General features: G+C 41.7%; 1 protein-coding gene across 5 annotated transcripts in view; it reads right to left on the bottom strand.

Annotated features, from left to right (window-relative positions):
* arhgap42b (Rho GTPase activating protein 42b) overlaps window positions 1-18,377 on the bottom strand; it is a 78,272-nt gene that overhangs the window by 34,515 nt on the left and 25,380 nt on the right. For all 5 annotated transcript variants that reach the window (XM_089013650.1, XM_089013648.1, XM_089013649.1 and 2 more), the window contains one exon: window positions 4,402-4,473. In XM_089013650.1, the coding sequence (XP_088869776.1) occupies window positions 4,402-4,473 (72 nt within the window). The remainder of the gene's footprint in view (window positions 1-4,401; window positions 4,474-18,377) is intronic.

Below are 18,377 nucleotides of genomic sequence, written 5' to 3' on the forward strand. Positions count from 1 at the left end.
TTTGCATGTCCTCTCAGGGCCGCGTGGGTTTTCTCCAGGTCCCCCGATTTCCTCCCACATTCCAACAACATGCATGGCAGGCTGATTGAACACTCAAAAAAAAGTTGTCCAGAGGTTCGAGTGTGAGAGCGATTGGTGGTTTGTCTCGGTGTGCCCTGCGATTGGCTGGCAACCAATTCAGGGTTTTCTCCCGCTTAGTGTCCGAAGACGACTGGGATAGGCTACAGCACCCCCGCGACCCTAATGAAGATAAAATTGTCTAGATGGATACATTAGATTTGTAATTTAAGATATTAAGTACATAATATTTGCATAAATGCAATTATAACAGTCAGTTTTCCATCATGTACTGTATTCCTTTTAACGTGAATATCCCCTGCTTAGTTGTAATTGTTACGCCAACAGAAGCCGTCACGGGACAGATTTAAATTTCCTCGGCAGTGGTGCAGTTTACGCGCCGGCACGCCGTGAGCGTCACGCATCAGCACCCGCCGAGGCGAAGCATCCATACGTTACCTCGAGGGATTACTCGCAGTGCTGCAAAATAAGGCGCTAACAGGAAGAGGGCCGTGTGGGGGTTGGGCGGATGGAAGGCAGAGCGTGGCTCTGCATTCTCGGAATCGTGTAAAAGTTGCCACTGGTGATGGCCGGCTTTTATCTTGCTCCAGTCCGTGCTAATATTTGGCGATACGAGAGGAGAAAGCCATTAGGAGGAAGTGGGCGGAGTTCGAATGACGTGAGGAGCAAGCTTTTAAGGAGCCGCTCTATAAACATGAGCAATAACAACACTGGAAAGTGGAATGGGGGGGGAAAAGTGGAGGCAGAACACCCAAGGGATGGAAATGAATAGAAATACCATTCTTCTCGCCGCAATGTTTTTCTTTTACCTCATTCCAATTTTAGTAATCAACAGGAGAATATGGGTTGGTTTCACCAAAATGACCTATTTCATCTGTGCTGTATGTAATGCATATTAGCATATTTGACAATAAAGCTGACTTTGACTTTTAACTTTGATTTTGAACCAAAAAAAGCTCTTCATGAAAATATATATTCCGTGCAAAGGTGCACACTATTTTATTGTAGTAGTATTTAGTTGATAGCGGCAGGGTAGTCGAGTGGAGGGCACGCCGACTGCACAGTGCAGAGCTTTTGAGTTCAAATCTAACTCCGGCTTCGTGTGGGGAGGTTGCATGTTCTCCCTGGGCCCGCATGGCTTTTCGCAGGGTCCTCCGGTTTCCTCCCACATTGCAAAAACATGCATTGCAGGCTGATTGAACACTGTAAATCTAAAACGTCCCTCAGTGTGAGAGCGAATGTTTGTTTGTTTCTGTGTGCGATTGACTGGCAACCAATTCAGGGTGTCCACCACGGAATGCCAGAAGACGGCTGGGATTGGCTTCAACACTCCCCGCCCGCAACCTTAAGGATAAAGCGGTAATGAATGAATGAATGAATGAATTGTATTTAGTTTTGTGTGTTTGTTTGAGGATTACTTTGATGACATTTGATGTGAATTGTGTTTAAAGCGTTCTGAAAATATCATTTAAAGGACAACCGACGCCTTCGGCCGGACAAGTTGTGTCCATAATTTGTAAAATCACTTCAAATGACTTCTACTGAGCGTTTTTACAAAGATTCCACGGCATATAGCTATATTTTAGGTTTTAAGACTCACGCTGAATATTCAGGAAGTCTTGTTTTCGAGTTGATGAAGATGCCTGATGTGATGTCGCGTCTGGAACGCCCCTGACTGAGGAAGCGACACACAATGCATTTTGGGTACTTTGATTGGTCCGAAAACTTTGTGTTGTGTTAATGGCAAAATTAAAAGAAAAAAAACATAAATAACGCGATGGTGAATCGTTGTGTGTTGCACCCAGACTACTATTTGATACTAGTTGACACAAATTCCTAGGAGACAAATCAGCCCATTTCCAACGGAGCTTGGGCGCCATGCTGTGCATTTTCTGGGAGCTACATTGGAGTTCAGACGCCTCAAAATGAGACGGAAGGACTTCGTTAATCGATTGCAAACATTTATGCTTTTTTTACATTTATGCAAGACGTCTTGCCGTGAGACCACGAACATGGGAGCGGGACCTTCTGAAACTGGCCACTTCCGGTTTCAAATTGAAGTACTTTTTAGACACTTTAAGTCATTTTTATTGGTGTTTTGCATTTGACTAAAAATATCAGCCTGCGTGTTTTGGGTATTTTAGATGTTATAAAACGATTTTCTGATGTCAGTTAGGAAACAAAAAAATGGTGTCGGTTGTCCTTTAACAAGATTGTAAACAGAGTAATAGCTATCAAATGTAACGTAAAGAACCAAACAACTTGTGCATTATGAGTCCAGTTTGTGTTGCTCCAACTGGTGTAACCTGCCAGACCCATTGGGGCAGTACATACATAATGATAATCATAGTAATTAAACCCTATTTTCCGGTGTATGAGACATACCCAAAAGCCTTTGTTTTTCTTCAAAAGATGACCCTGCGGCTTATAACCCTGCGGCTTATACACCAGTGCGCATTATATGTGAAGTAATATTGAGCCACAACAGGTCTTGAAACTACTGTCAGTAACCACTGACTCCATTTCCACCTGTAGAAGAAGTAGTGCGTGGTCAATGCTGGCATATATAAAATGTAACCCCAACCTCTACTGTAAATCCTTATAATGTGGTGTGCCTTATATTTAGAAAACCTTTTGAAATATGTCATACAGTGGAGGTGTGCCTTATAGTCCGGTGCCCCTTATATATGAAAAAGTTTGAAAATATAACATTCATTGCAGGTGCGCCTTATACGGCGGTGCGTCTTATGCATCAGAAAATATGGTAATAATCGGAAGACAAGGAATATATGCTTGTGAGCATTGTTATATATTATGCATTGATTGCCATTGATACAAACTGTCAGCAAACAAATGTCGCTTTGCTTCATTAACTTGAAGTGTTTAAAAAGTATTCTTTCAAGCCTGGGTGACGGTTTCAAAGAAGTAGGATTTCAAATGACAAATTTCAAGACGAGGTTACGCTTCAGGACAGTTTCTGATGGAGGTACCTATCAAGGGGACGGACTCACAAGGGTTAAAAGACCACATAATGACGGCAAAAGGGCTGAAGCGAGCTCTGAGACTCGGCAGGATGCCGTGGGAACGAGCACAAACGCGGCGCCGCGCTTTGATTTGACGGGTCCACAGTAGCCAGGGGAATGAAATCCGCGTTCCTGTGAAGCAACAAAGCAACTCTGTGCTTTTTACAAGTCATCCGCAGAGGCTCGATGATGCCCTGCAGCCAGTATTTTCGTCCCTATCAATCCTGTGTGTCCACTCGGGCGTGGAGCATGTAACCGGATCAGAGTAATCTGATTATAAAAAATGGCTCATACTATAAATTAGATACTGTTGGGTTGACACAATAAGATTAGCAAATCTTATGAAAACAAAAAATGCTGGTCAGCAGGATTGTGGAGAAGTATCTTCGAAAGAATGACAGTGACCATAAAAGGAGTTTTACTGCAAATAGACATGAAAGTAGAAAGACAGTAATCCCCCGAGATTATGAATCGAGCCCCCTAAGAATGTCCCTCGTTTTCTATCTCAATGCAGTGGTGTCAACTGTAAATATACAGGATGTAACAAATTACGATCCCCAGACACTTTAAATGTCATATTTTGTATTTGTGTATATAGTAAATTTATTGTGAGCAAATATGTTAAAATTGTTCGGAAATTGAAAATATGACGTGCAGTGCAATTCCCGAATTTGTTCGGGTTTTCATTTTTCCATCGATGGGTGCCGATAAAGCGCTGGCCAGACCTCTGGCAGTGTTTTTTTCCCATTCCACAAGGGGCAGCATTTCCCTTTTTTCCACGTTAGCGCTTGTTTCCAGCTTCATCTGATATTAAAGCGTTATATAATCCAATATGTATGTATTGCATTGTAATTTGTACAGCCGCTCTCATTTCAAGATCATAACTCCAGACCCATATAATTTAGGAATTAACTTTTTTTGATGAAAGAAGAGAGTCTAAGGTTTCTTACGCTGCATTGAATATTGAATATTCTGTGGGTCCTGGAATTTGAGTGAAAATGACAAAAACCCTGGCACTGGAGTGGACACATTTTTGCACGTCAGGCAGTGGATGAGTTAAATTAAATTGGCTAGTCTGAAATAAGATTTTCTTCTGCTTGTGTCATTCTGTCACCAACCTTTATGATTGCTGATTGCGTTCGTGCAAATTTGACTTTCATTTCGGGATGCCGCGTTTCATCGCCACGCAAAGCGACACTCGCACCATTCATTCAGCCAAGAATCAATCCTCCGTCTGACTTAGGTCCCGCACAGTATGATACTAAGGAGCTCGCTGTATACGTCGGAATGGGTCACTTACCTTGGCGGCGCCAATTTGTTCCTTGCGAAACCTTTCCAAGGGAGCGATCAAGACATCGTTGGCGTTCTGAATCTGGCGGTGCGACAAAACAAAAGCAAACAAATGTTGAGCTGTGTCTTCAAAGGAAGTATTCAAGCTGAAAAGATCACAAATTAAAAAGCGCCATGTAGCTGTCATTGGACCGGAGCGTTGCGTAAAGGCTCCACGGCGAGTGTGACACGTGAGGGTTTAAAGCTTAGTCCAGGATACAGTTTGGAAAAAGAATGGAGTTAATTTAAAACTCTCATCCTGACCCTTTGAATCTGAGTCTCAATTTCAGTCTAAGTGATAAAACTGGGCTATAGTTTCAAAAACAAAATGTTGGTTTCAAAGTAGGGTTTTAAGATGGTGCTAGGTGTTCAATTTAGTGTGATTGTTCAAAGTAAAAGAGCAAAAGAATATCAATGATATCATTTTAAAAAGCCATTTTCTTTTCTCGGTGGTAAACGGCCTGGTCATTGGGGATCTTTGAGCTGCAGAACTCAAATCAGAGTTTTTGTTTTGCATCATTAATCACTGAGCAATTTTAGCATGTGGAACATCTGTTGGGGCCTCCATGGAAACTCTAAGTGGAGCTTTGGTCCTTTTCAATTGCCCCATTCTTTTCTTTAATCATCACAAATGCAGTTTCAAATGGAAGCGGCGACACAAAAGGCTCCAAACGTCCTTGCCAGACCTTTTTCCAGTATGTATAAATCATCTTGTCATCAGCATGCATCTGCCAGCTAACCCCGGGACGTCTGTTAGATAGGTCATTCATATACACATGCAAAATTGCAGCGGGCTCGAGACGGACTCCTGGGGTATCCCCCCCATGACCATTCTCGGAAAATTGTACTCATCCCCTGAGGCGCAAGCGAAAGCAATACAGAAAAAAAACAATTTGGATTTCAATAGACAGTGTTGAAAGTTACGAGAGGACGTTTTGAGTAAGCCTGATTTCACAGGAAATCGTGTGTGCAAAACAAATGAGCCTGAACACAAATAGCAAATCCCCGCCAATCATCCATGCTCCCTTACAAACAAGATGTGTTTTCCGAGCGGTCGTTCGTATGGCGAAGTTGCTTCAGTGCTATATTTTGTATGGAATGCACTGTATGATTAAGTCAAACACTGAAAAATAAATTTATAACTACTCCAGTACGACGACATATATCCTTGGGTCTTCAGTAAGCCATTACTGAAGCTGCTGGCAAGTAATTACTGAATTATGTGCCAGCAGCCTTTACTTTTTGGTATGCATCGCGTCCTCCTGGAGCGTCAACTGTGAAGAGGGATTTCCTCCCCGCCCACATACTCTACACAGCCAATTGCAAGCGAGCTCAGTCGGAAAAAGGTGTTTAATACAAAATCCAATTCACAACATCTCTGTCTGAAGATTTTCCAACATACCTGCAAAAATGTTCGCATGTACTGTTGTTCGGAACTCCACTGTTCGAAAGTCAGAGAGCGACTGTATATTGATCATACATACCTTTTTGTTTTAGCCTGCTGCAGCGGTAATTATAATGTGCCTTAGTTTTGAATGTGCATACGGTGAGTCTTCAGTGACAAATTCTTTCCCTTCATATACTTGTTAGAATATTGGCCTGGCGCTCATGAGCACAGCATGTGATGTACGCATTCCATTAGAGATAAGGTCTCCCCTTTTGTCAATTGTTTTTCTGTGTGTGTGTAGACTTTATTTTGGCATTGCCTATGCACATGTATTTAAATAAAAATCACATCATAACCGCAGACCCTTTTGCGCAACACTCAACCTGAGATCGTCGGAGGACGTTTGGGGTTCATACTAACGGCACCTATTTGTTATCCCCCTGCCGGCCCCCCACAAGTCGCGGTGTTATCTACATGCACCGGGAGTCATCTGCCGGTGTGGGAGTGTCATTTCCGACGCTTTATCTCCTCTATGCTTGTTCGTCTAATTGAACCCGCGTTGTGTGCCGTTGTGCTTTTCCAATGGAGACATCTAATAGCACTCGCTTGTCCAATTCCATTTGAACAGACAGGACAGTTAAACACAGCTTGATAAGAGACAGAAATTAACGCCTACAATGAAAATGTGAAGGCAAGAATGTGTACTTCTCTTTAGCTTGTAATCAGTGACGCATGGTACCTCAAAACGTAAATATTTTTAATACATCGCGACCGAATTGGATGCTTGTAAACCATCTATCGCGGGAATTTTATTTTATTTTGTGTATTCCCATGAGGACCACTTCAGTCATTGTAACTTTCTCAAAAGCCGACAGTGAGCATTATATTCCGATGCACCTATAATACAGTGGTGGGGTGTCAGGGCCTGCTAGGCGTTCTCTGCCGGCCTAAAAATATCAGTATCACAGACTAATGTTAATCATATTTTGTCCATGAATTCTTATTAAGTAATTACAAATTGTCTTTAAGCTTTCTTTCATTACTTTTCCCTTGTGCTACTTCCAGACGTGTGTTTTCATATTAAAGCATTTAACCAATCACCTTTCAGCCATCATTTGTTGCTCGGGTCAGAAATCTACCTGGACACCTTCACAAACAGTTCTGAAGGCCTTAGAGCAGTGGTCCCCAACATTTTTTTGCGCCACGGACCGGTTTAATGTCAGACAATATTTTAACGGACCGGTGGATAAATACAACAAAAACTAAAATGGTACGACAGGCATGGAAACTGTTTTTTTTCTTTCTTTTAAATAGAATAAACGTGAATCCATGGTGTATTTTTATACAACTTTATTAGCAGAGTCCTGGTAACATCGCGCCAACAACAACATTATGTAACATTGTCTCTGTCCCTGAATGCTCTATGGCAGGGGTGTCAAAGTCATTTTTGCTGCGGGCCACATTGTAGTTATGGTTTCCTCTCGAGGGCTGTTATGAATTTGGGCAACCCATTAGAATGTTTAAATCCCTTCAAATATTACATATAGAGCACACAGCAAATTAATGAATAACTTGTTTTCAAATCTGAAGTCAAGAATAATGACTTTTATTGTGGTCCAAAACCCATCCAAAAATGTGAAATTTTGGCTCAGATTTTAGCAATCGTCATGGAATTTAACAAGTTTGATTTGCTTTCGCGGGCCGAAAAAAATGATGTGGCGGGCCGGATTTGGCCTGCGGGCCTTGACTTTGATAAGTGTGCTCTATGGTCACCATGCTAATGTTTAATCGTGTCTTCAAAATAAGATACACCACAAAAACAAGTACAAAGCGCATGAAAAATACAACTCACTACAACTGAATCAGTGGGACTGAGCAACGAGACGGTCCCATCTAGGGATAATAGGAGCAAATGACACCCGCAGTGTCTTGCTTATGTGCAGTCTACTCCGTAGTTTTGTTTTGGTTGCTGTCACTGCAGAAAACCCCGCTTCACACAAATAAGATGTCGGATACGGCAACAGGGTTTTCAGTGCCGTTGTGGCGATCTCGGGGTATTCTGCCATCACTTTAATCCAGAACACCGGCAGAGTTGTTGACTCAAACATACTTTTAAGTCCACCATCATTTGCGAACTCCAGCAATTGTTCTTCCTCTTGCACGGGCATGCTGGATTCACCTGGTTTGTTGACAAATAGGTTGCGGATCCATTCCTTGACAGTTCGTGGGTCTTTTGTGGCTGGGAAGTAGCGTTCGAACTCTTTTAAAAGCAAAGACAGGTGCTCGTGCATCCGCTGGGGGAATGAAGGCTCGGGCTCAGTCTCTTCCAAAAACCCCGTCAATTTTTGAAACATGTCAAATACACTGCTATTCGCGTGCCGTCCTCACAAATCCAGTTTGGCTTGAAATGCAGCTACTTTATCAGCCAACTTGAAGACAGTTGCCATTTTCCCCCGAAGTGACAGATTGAGTTCATTGAGCAGCAGTTGAATATGTCCACAAGTATGCGAGCTTTGCGACCCATTCCTCGTCACGGAAATGCGCTGCAAGCGGTGACTTTTCATTTTTCAAAATAAAACATAGTTCGGCCTCAGATCATAAATAAAATGGAAATTATGTAAATTATTTATTCCTTCTGCACGGCCCAGTACCAAATGACCCATGGACCGGTACTGGTCCGCAGCCCGGGGGTTGGGGACCTCTGCCCTAGAGGATAAAAATCAATGTAGATGAAACTATTGCTTTAACCAATCAGAGTTAACCAAGCAGAGATCGAGTTGGCAACCCAAGGCGTGCGGGAAGGCGCTGGAAACGTCAGGGCTTTCGCAAACTATGATTGGCTAGTCACATGAATGGCTAGTCAGTAGCCAATCACAGTATCACTAGCCGTTAGTGAAGAGCATACTGGCCAGAGCTAGCATACTGTATCTGTAGCGAGCTGCATAAATAAATATATTGTGTTGATTTAATAGCAGTTTTGTCAACTCACAATGGTTGAAGGAGGCGAAGAAATTGATTTGGTTGCGGATATATTGTTAAAGCCATTTTCAAGACGGACTTTAAGAATAGATGGACCTCATTAAGGTTGGACGGCTAGCAAAAATAGCAAATAATATTGTAATTTAATAATAATAATAATAATAATACATTTTATTTCAAGCGCCTTTCAAAACACCCAAGGACACTTTACAATAAAAACAATAAAACAAAGCACATAACAATAAAACCATAAGTAAAATGATACATAATAAAATAGCAGATAGAACTAGACATTGAAAGCAATTTTAAACAAGTGGGTTTTGAGGTGAGCCTTGAAAATAGGGAGGGAGTCAATATTACGGATGTTGGGTGGAATTTTATGTGGTTATCATGAATCCACACGTTCATAGTAAAAATGTGAACAGTTTAATGACATCCATCCATCCATTTTCCGTACCGCTTATTCCTCATTAGGGTCGCGGGGGTTGCTGCAGCCTATCCCCGCCGTCTCCGGGCACTAGGCAGGGGACACCCCGAATTGGTTGCCCGCCAATCGCAGAGCACACAAAGACATACAACAGTCATTCTCACACTCACACCTAGGGACAATTTGGAGTGTTCAATCTGCCTGCCATACATAATTTTAGAATGTTGGAGGAAACCGGAGGACCGGGAGAGAACCCACGCAGGCCCGGCACAAACATGCAAACTCCACACAGGGAGGCCGGAGTGGGGCGCGACCCGGCGACATCTGCACCGTAAAGCCAGCGTGCTAACCATTGGTCTACCAGGCCGCCCTAGTTTAATGACAGTAATTTTTAAGTTTCTTCAAGTCACTAGTCATTTCCTGACCCTGTGACCCCTAAGGACTTTGCCATCGTTATGGATGCCATCCCAAGTGTTATCATAAGCCTGTTCAAGGGTCACTCCGCTACTCCCGACAGACCACCGCCAATTCCAGTAACAGAAACCGCCCTGGGGAAACTCTGTTTCTCATCAATTGCCCGAAATCGGAACCGTGCAATTAGATATTTGTTTCAAAAATCCTTTGTGACGGTTCCCTACATTGTTCATCACTGGAGAACGTATGTCCCAAATATCCCCTGGGAAAAGGTTTGGACCCTCCCATATAAATTTTTCATCACAAACAAACAAAGAGAAATAACCTACAAACTCTTGCACCGTTGCTATCCTGTTAAACATAAGATACGTTCCTTACAGGATATATTTTGTACATTTTGTGAACCTGAGCCTGAAACTGCAACTCACCTCTTCTGGGCTTGTCCCGAAACTACTCGCTTCTGGAAACACTTTGTCAAATATGTTCAATGTAAAATCACTTCTACGTTCATATTTCATTACAAAGACATGCTGTTTGGATATTACAACAAGACCAATGATAAATATTTTATTATTAATTTATTAGTTTTCCTTGCCAAACACCATATTCATAAATCTAAATTTTGTGGGAGGAAACCCCTATTTGTAATATTTCAAAATGAAATGAAACTATATCAGAAAACAATTCAACCATCTGCCGACCCAAATGCTATCAAAACATATGATTTGTTTATCAAATATGGCATAGGATGACATGCTTGCCAAATCATCTGGTGTCCCCCCCCCTCTCTTTTTTTTGTCAATTTCACTATGTTGTGCGGACTCAATGAAATGTTAAAACCCCTGGCACCCCCCGCTCTCTCTCTCTCTTCTATTTTTTTTCTTCTCTCCTCTTTTTTCTTTTTGTATAATGATTATCTGTCAGGAACTCTTATTTCCTGTGCGATCAGGTACTGTCTCTTACGCGTTTATGTCACCTAATGTATGTTACTGTCTCTTATGCGATTATGGGATTATGTCACCTAATGTATGTTACTGTCTCTTATGCGATTATGGGATTATGTCACCTAATGTATGTTGCCAACTATTTAGAAAATATTAAGCATGCAGAAAGATTTGCTGAGACACACCTGATTTACTTCTAGAAGCTCCACGAGCTATGCAAAACCAATGGTTTTGTTTACTTTTGTTGTGTTTTGTTTTCAGTGTTGTTTGTTTCTATTACTTTGTATGTTTGCATGCCATTTTAATAAAAAAAAAAGACCGCTTTGAAAATTTCAAGAAAATACGTGTTCGAATTCGAAATACGCACCAAAAAAACAAAAAGTTATTTCCTGGTCCAAGTCACCCTCTAGTGGACGTGTAGTAATATCACACCAAACTCACAGCTCATTGATTCAGACTTAGCACTATCGAAGGCCGAGGAGTGACACGCACGGCCCACCACTGCTATAATATAAATATCTGTCGTCGACATCTCCATCCATCCATCTATCTATCCATTTATCATAGTGTTCTAAATGTTCTATAAAGCCCTTTGTCATTTATGCAGCATTTGTGAAAGCGCAATAACAAATAAAACTGTATTGTATTGTATTCTTTTTTGCATAGCTCCATATAGTGGATGTGTTGTAGAGCACAGAGTAGTGCCATATATTTGAAAACAGTTTTAAGATATACTCCCATGTGCCTTATTGTGCGGAAGATATGGTAGTTCTATATAATTCAAGGCACAAAAAGATCCCAATTGAATATAGTTGTCTTAGCAGTACATCAACTGGGCTTATTTACACCTCAACTGAAGGCAACCTTAGCGAAGGCTCTTCCGTTAAGTTGGCATTGTTCCAGATGCCCTCAGCAGCCGCTTCTCTCAAACTGATTAAATCTACGATGCTCGAAAGGATGCAACGGCACTGAAGAATTTCATCATGGGGCAAGTAGTTCAGAATCGCAGTGCGCTCAGCTGCTGCCGGTGAATGTGTTTTTCCTCAGACCACCAGCAGCTCATTAAACACTACAATCAGAATCCTTTGCAATCGACCATTTTTGAGTTGAAAATCAAAATCAGGAGGCGAATCCCGGATTGAAACGATTATACTTGGGAGAAATAACGATTGCATTATTTGGAATCTCTATAATTGCCAAAGAAATTCGAATTCCACAAGGCCATTATCAACGACGCATTTTGCATCCTTACGCAGGATAATAACTGGTACCCCACTGCACGCTGTATAAAAGCTTTTCTTCAAATCCATTATTAGCCATGTTGTCCGGGGCATATTTATGACTCATTATAACTAACGAGGAGCAAGCTCTCAGTCAGATATTGATTTGTCTTTTTTTTTTTTTTTTCATAGTCGTAGTGATTTCTGCAAACCAATAAAGTGTTGAGAAGTCAAGAGGTGACAAAACAACAGCATTTTGCAGGAACAAGCAACGTTGATATGCCATGTACAGCTAAATATTGAATGAATAAAAAGCGGGTTTGAGGAAGGGAAGGAAGTGAAGAAGGCAATGAAGCCATTAATTTTGAAGAGCCAAGCAAAATCAGAATCTGAATCAACTTTATTGCCAAGTATGTAGAACACACAAGGAATTTGTTTCCGGTAGAACACGCTGCACTAGTATCATCAAAACATTGCTAAGTGGCACTATACAGTTCCATTTGGGCTACTGTTGAAAGAGTTCAAAGAGTTAATGGCTTGGGGGAAGAAGCTGTTTAAATGTCTGCTGGATTTGGTGCGCATGGATCCGTAGCGCCTGTTATGATCTGGTTGGCGACCAACGGGTGGTGCTGTCGGCCCCGCCTGCACCTGCACAGGTGCTGGTCGTTACAATCAGTGACACTTAAAAGGACACCCGGCAGGACCATTCGGTGTCGGGTAAATGTTAAATGTCATTGTACGTGACAGCGCCGGCCTGAGGGGAGTAGCTGGAAAAGGTGGTGGGCAGGGTGCGGAGGGTCCAGTAGGATTTTCCGCGCCCTAGTTTGGATTCTTCCAGTGTGCAAGTCCTCGAGAGTGGGTAGGGCGGTGCCAATGATTTTTTTCCGCCGTCCTAACTGACCGTTGAAGTCGGATTTTGTCCATTTTTGTGGCGGCCCCGAACCAAACGTGATGGAAGAACACAGTATCGATTCGATGACAGCCGTGTAGAAATGTTGCAGCACATCCTGTGGCAGGCCATGCTTCTTTAGCAGCCTCAAAATGAAAATATTCAAAATTTTAGAGATCATAGCTTGTGGTATCCTTTCTCATGAGTCAATGTGAACCGTTGTATGGCTTCCATCGACTCGCAGGTTCTTCGCCGTTGATTCATCTCGACGCCACTACATCAACGCGCTGTCATCAGCTGGGAACGAGCAACTCCACCACCAACACCACCCTCACCCTGACCATCCCTTCATCTGGAGCCACATACCCGCTAATGATGGCCGGGAGCACGGCATAAAAAAAATATAGGGGCCGCTCGCACCTATAATCACAACAACAGACGCCGCGCCCTGAAGAAATTAGCCCGACTCGTTAAAGTAGTCCTAAGCATGCGTGCCCGCCAAATGAACGGCTAATAAACATTCCACCCTTGTCATTATGATCGAATAAAATCCCCCATTTCATGCCGAGGGTGTGAAATGACCTTTATTAAAAAAGCGTGGCGTGTAGATTGGTTTCGTGAGGGGTGCGTAGAGGTGGTGGGGGTTGAGAGGGGGTGGGTGGAGACAAGTGAGGGAGGGCAGAACCACGCAATTGTACGGCTAAATATTCATCTGGTCCGCAATCGGCACCTGGAGCAAAGCCGGCAAGGTATTATAAAAACATATTTCTTGAATCTGCGTCCAAAAATCATTCAGACAGTAAAAGCCATCTTGGCCTTGAATCAAAATAAAAAATGTGCGATTGATTTTGGATTTTTTATATTTTGTGATATATTTCAGACCAAAAAAGAAACAGAATCAGAATTAGCTTATGTTCCTACATTTTTTTGGAAATTTGAAATGTCTTCCTAAAAATCGCGGTTTATGATCTAAAAGGTAGGAAAAAATATTATTATTATTATTTAAAAACACGTCAAGTAGACAATGACTCAAACACTTCATGACACCGTAAATTGTTAAAATAACTAAACAAATAATTACCATAATTTCTGGACTATCGAGCACACCTGATTATAAGCTTCACCTAGTACATTTTTAATGGAAACACAACCCTAGTAATGGTAGTAACACAACCCTAACAGGGCAGGTTAAAAAAACGTCGATAAAAGTCACTGAGATAGGGCAGCAACACGGCAGCAACACGTTAGCACTCGCTAACAGGTTTGGGAGCAAAAACATACCGAGTCACTGAGACACGGAAGAAACACGTTAGCACTCACTAACAGTGCTGGTTGCAAAAACATAGCAGGTCACTAAGAGTCGTCCTCATCTTCCTCCTGTGCACTGAAACCATGGAAGTCTTCCTCCTGTGTGTCGCATTGCAATAGCATCAGATATTCCTTGCCACACACTCATTCTCTCTTTCGTTGTCGCATTAAGAGGTAAAGTAACCCCCGAGCTTGTGCTGTCCTCTCCGTCACGCAGCAGACTCGTTTTTCAAAACCCGTTGGTGATGGTTGATTTTTTTTCCCCCCATTGCTCCACGCTGTCAGGATCCACTGGCATATTTGTGCAATAGTTGCTCTTCGCATACGGCCACCTTTGGTAAACGATTTCTCGCCGCTGGTCATCCAAGCCTCTCATTCAACTCGGAGGTCCACTTTAATTGCACGATTCACACGCGAAGTTACATTTAACTTGCGTCGTCCTCGGCACATATATTCGCTGTGTCTCACTCTTACCGTTAGTGCTCGAGCACCCCTGGCGGCCATGAGAAAAAATGTATACATTGACCGCATCATTGCATAAACCGCAGTGTTTAAAGCTTGTGACAAAAGTTGCGGCTTATAGTCCCGAAATTATGATACCGCTTTTGTTGTAACAAAATAATCATTTCATTACAGATATAAAACTATAATTCTGGTATATTTATCATGAAAGGACTTATGTTAGCGTGCCGATTCCATTTTTTCACAATTAGTGGTAGGGCTCGAATTCTGTAAAAAACAGACCTCAATAGTCGCGCCGTGAAAACAAGGACACCATGCTCGTATGCAAGCAAAATCGAAGACCAGCTCAGGGGTCGGCCATTTTGTAACCACAACTGTGTTTAATGTGATACAATGTTTTAACCACCTCATATTTCCCTCGCTCGCATAGGAGCAACTATCTAAGCAGGGAAGGTCAATGCTGTGTGCATCTTTATATGTGAAGCAACACCGTCCTGGTATGAATTCTTCATGAGGGAGATGAGAAGATAAAAAAATAAACGTAAACAAACAAAAAAAAAAAAAACTGCAATACAGTACAACACGGACAGTCGACGTGCCACGCTTGCCTCACGTTGCATTGGTGAGTAAGTCACTGAACGAACGGCACACAGCACCTGATATAAAGCTGCTCTGTCGCTCCCCGGGGAGCTCTCACGCATCCCGCGGCTTTCTTTGACAACGATGCCCATTGAATGGGGAGTTTGGGGGGCTGATGCAGACCGCTTCCCTACAGCCGTGTGATGCACCCAACAACTGAAGCAATAGATTCCTTGCTGTGTGCTATACTGACATGAAAGGACTCCACACCCCAGAGTTGTGTTTGGAGATGTAGGCTACTGAACTAACGAAGAAAAAAAAAAATGTCAGCAGTGCAGAACAGTGTAAATAATTTTCACACAGCAACTTCTTTGCTGTGTGCTGTGTGCATTGCATTTTTTATGGTTTTAATATGACAATAGTGTCAAATGTATTGTCATTTATTTAGATCAAAGTGTCACTCAATTATTTTTGGGAAACCACATCCATGGAACCCATTTCATGCAGTCGAGCTATTGGAGTTTCGTGGTTATGTCAAATATTTGATGTACAATTGAGGTGAGGGCTGATATTCTCATCTGGGCTTAAATTTGCGAAGGCTCATTGCCTTGCAAGTTTTTATCATCTGCTCCAAATAGTTTTCCAACGCTCATCAAACACACTCGGGGCCCACATCAGCTGAGAACAACGGCTGCCTTTATTGGCCACTGTTGCTTCAGGGTCATTGGAAACATTCCTGTGTTCACGTGACGGTACAGAAGGTGCCCACAGGGACGAGTCACTGTACTAAACACACACACACACACACACACGCATAGACACAAAGACATTTAATTCTGCCACACCGAGATGCACTTTGGACAATGTTGTTTCTGTCGGTGGTGTAAAATGGTTATGGTTGATTTTGAAATGTGTTTAAAAGGCCATTGAAGGAAATGTAAACCTAAAGAAAAGTGTCAACGTGGGAAATAAATTGGGAGTCGGCAAAGCCAAAAAGCACTTAAGGGATCGAGAGGCCTTGGTTGTTCATTTTAAAAAGCAGCAGGAGAACCCGTAAATTACAATGTGAATTAAAACCTGGCACTTATGACTCAGAGTACAATAGGTTTGCACATAGAGGCTACATCAACAACAATAAAATAAAAAAAAAAAAAACGAGAGCAGATATTTTCAAATTGTGTGCAGCTTTATCGAATTGCCAAAATTTGTAAAGAAAGAGAAAAAAAATGCTGCTAAATGCTTGTGTTTCCACTGTTACTTATTGTCTGATTTTTTTTTTAGACCAAAAAAAACTCTTATTGCCCTCAACTTTATCACATTGGAGGGAGCAAGGACCTGGACCAGATTTTCGCTAGTATGAGGCTAGCTCATATGTACAAAAAGTTTGCTTTAGCATATTAGCTAGCTCTGCCCCACCTGTGCTAGCCACATTTACGTTATGTGTATGAGCTAAGTTAAAAACAATAGCAGCCTTGACACAAATACCATTTGTAATATTTTACTTTATATCAGATGTTATAAATAGAACTAAACCTTTATCTAGCAGTGAACTATGTGAAGCAATTAAAGTGGACACTTTTACATAAACTATTAGCCTGCTACAATTCGACCGACATCATTTTTTAAAAAAATCTATCTTAATGATATATTTATTTTACTGCTCTAAACTGGCTTTGCGGTGTGTTTAAATAATGTTTACAGTATGTGTAATGGCTAGTTTTACAACATGTTGTCTTGGCTCAGCTCGCTTCCTAATGCTGTGAACTGTTTCAACGTGGGATTAAGCGATGAAGATGCCCAATTCGCAAAGAAAGAACAGTGGATATGCCGCAATTTACTTTTTATTTTTACGCAAGCTCCACTTTAGGTACGAACTGGCTTTACAAACATCACTGAGTTGCTTTTACAGTGAAGGTGATTTCCATCATGACGAAGCACTTTGCCTCTGTTCTACCCAAGGCCAAGTTGACTCCAAGCATGCAAATTAAATCAATATTGTACTTAAAAAAAAGAGTGAATTTGAGAATTCTTGCCGGCTACGCCAATCATGGCATAATTTACGGCTTGGCTTCCCAACGAAGCATCAGACAATAAATGGCAAATTGGACCTGTGGAACAAGTCAATCCTGAACGCTTCAGGAGGAAGGAAAGGCTACGTTTCTTTCCCATCTGCTGTCAGATGTTTGGCTTTCAACAAAAAGCATTATCGGTGAATCTATTTATATACCACTGATTAAGTCCAGATACAAAAGAGGAGTGGAAAGGGGTTGGACTAATCTAAATTTGATTTGTGATGCTCCTCTGAAAAAGACAAAACGAAAAAGGAAACCAAAAATAAGAAGCTTCCACGCACACGTCCACCTCCAAATGTCTCATTGGCTCAAACATGTTGCACCACTGAAATCTAAATAAAGTGAACAAGGAAACATCTTGTAGAGACTTTCGCTCCATAGTATTCATTTTTCTAAAACAAGGTATGCTCTGATACCACCCAAAAATAATAAATAAATAAACAACTTCCTTGTTAAATAACTGCCAGCTCTGCAAAAAGTACTGAAATCAAAACCAGTTGGACACCCAAAAGTTTGAAGTTCAAATCCTTTTTAAATGAAATGAAATGTCAGCAGCAAACTGAGTGTTGTCCAGTTTGCGTTTTAAATTGTGAATCAAAGTTTATCTCTGCCCCAGTTCATTTGCTGTGTGTTTTAAATTGGCCAAGCAACCAACAGAGCAAATTACATTTCACACAGGCAGCACTTTATTGGCAGCCAGTGGCTAATCTAATGGCAAATTCCATAAAAGCACATTCATCTTGTTTGGATTTACAACTTGTTCAAAAGATTCTCTGTCCTATCGCTTAATGGACGTTTAAATCACGCAGGCCGGAATGGGATCAGTTAAAGCGCATTTTTAATGCCGGCTCTATATCGATGTGGCCCAGACACCCGTGCACCCCCCCCCCTCCACAAAGATAAATAAATAATTAAAAAAACATTGTCAATTATTTACGACAGCTTCATTCGCGTCAAGGTGGAAGTGTGATGGGCACTAAACTCAGAGGCGGGTTTGGTGATTTGAGACCAGCCATCCATACATTCATCCATCCATTATCCATCTGATAGAGAATATCCAACTGAATATCTCTGACACTGTCTTTTCTTTTTTTCCATAGAAGCAGCAGATATCTGAACAAAAACGGTGTTGCAACACATTTGACCGGCGCTGTCAAACTCAATTTTGTTGCGGGACGGTTTCTCCCTTATTTCTCTAAAAATGTAAAAATTTGAAAGAGATTTTAGCAAGCATGATGAAAGTTGATAATTATGATTTGCATTCAC

This window comes from Hippocampus bargibanti, linkage group LG14, assembly GCF_051943395.1.
Source record: "Hippocampus bargibanti isolate YZ-2025 linkage group LG14, ASM5194339v1, whole genome shotgun sequence".
NCBI lineage: Eukaryota > Metazoa > Chordata > Actinopteri > Syngnathiformes > Syngnathidae > Hippocampus > Hippocampus bargibanti.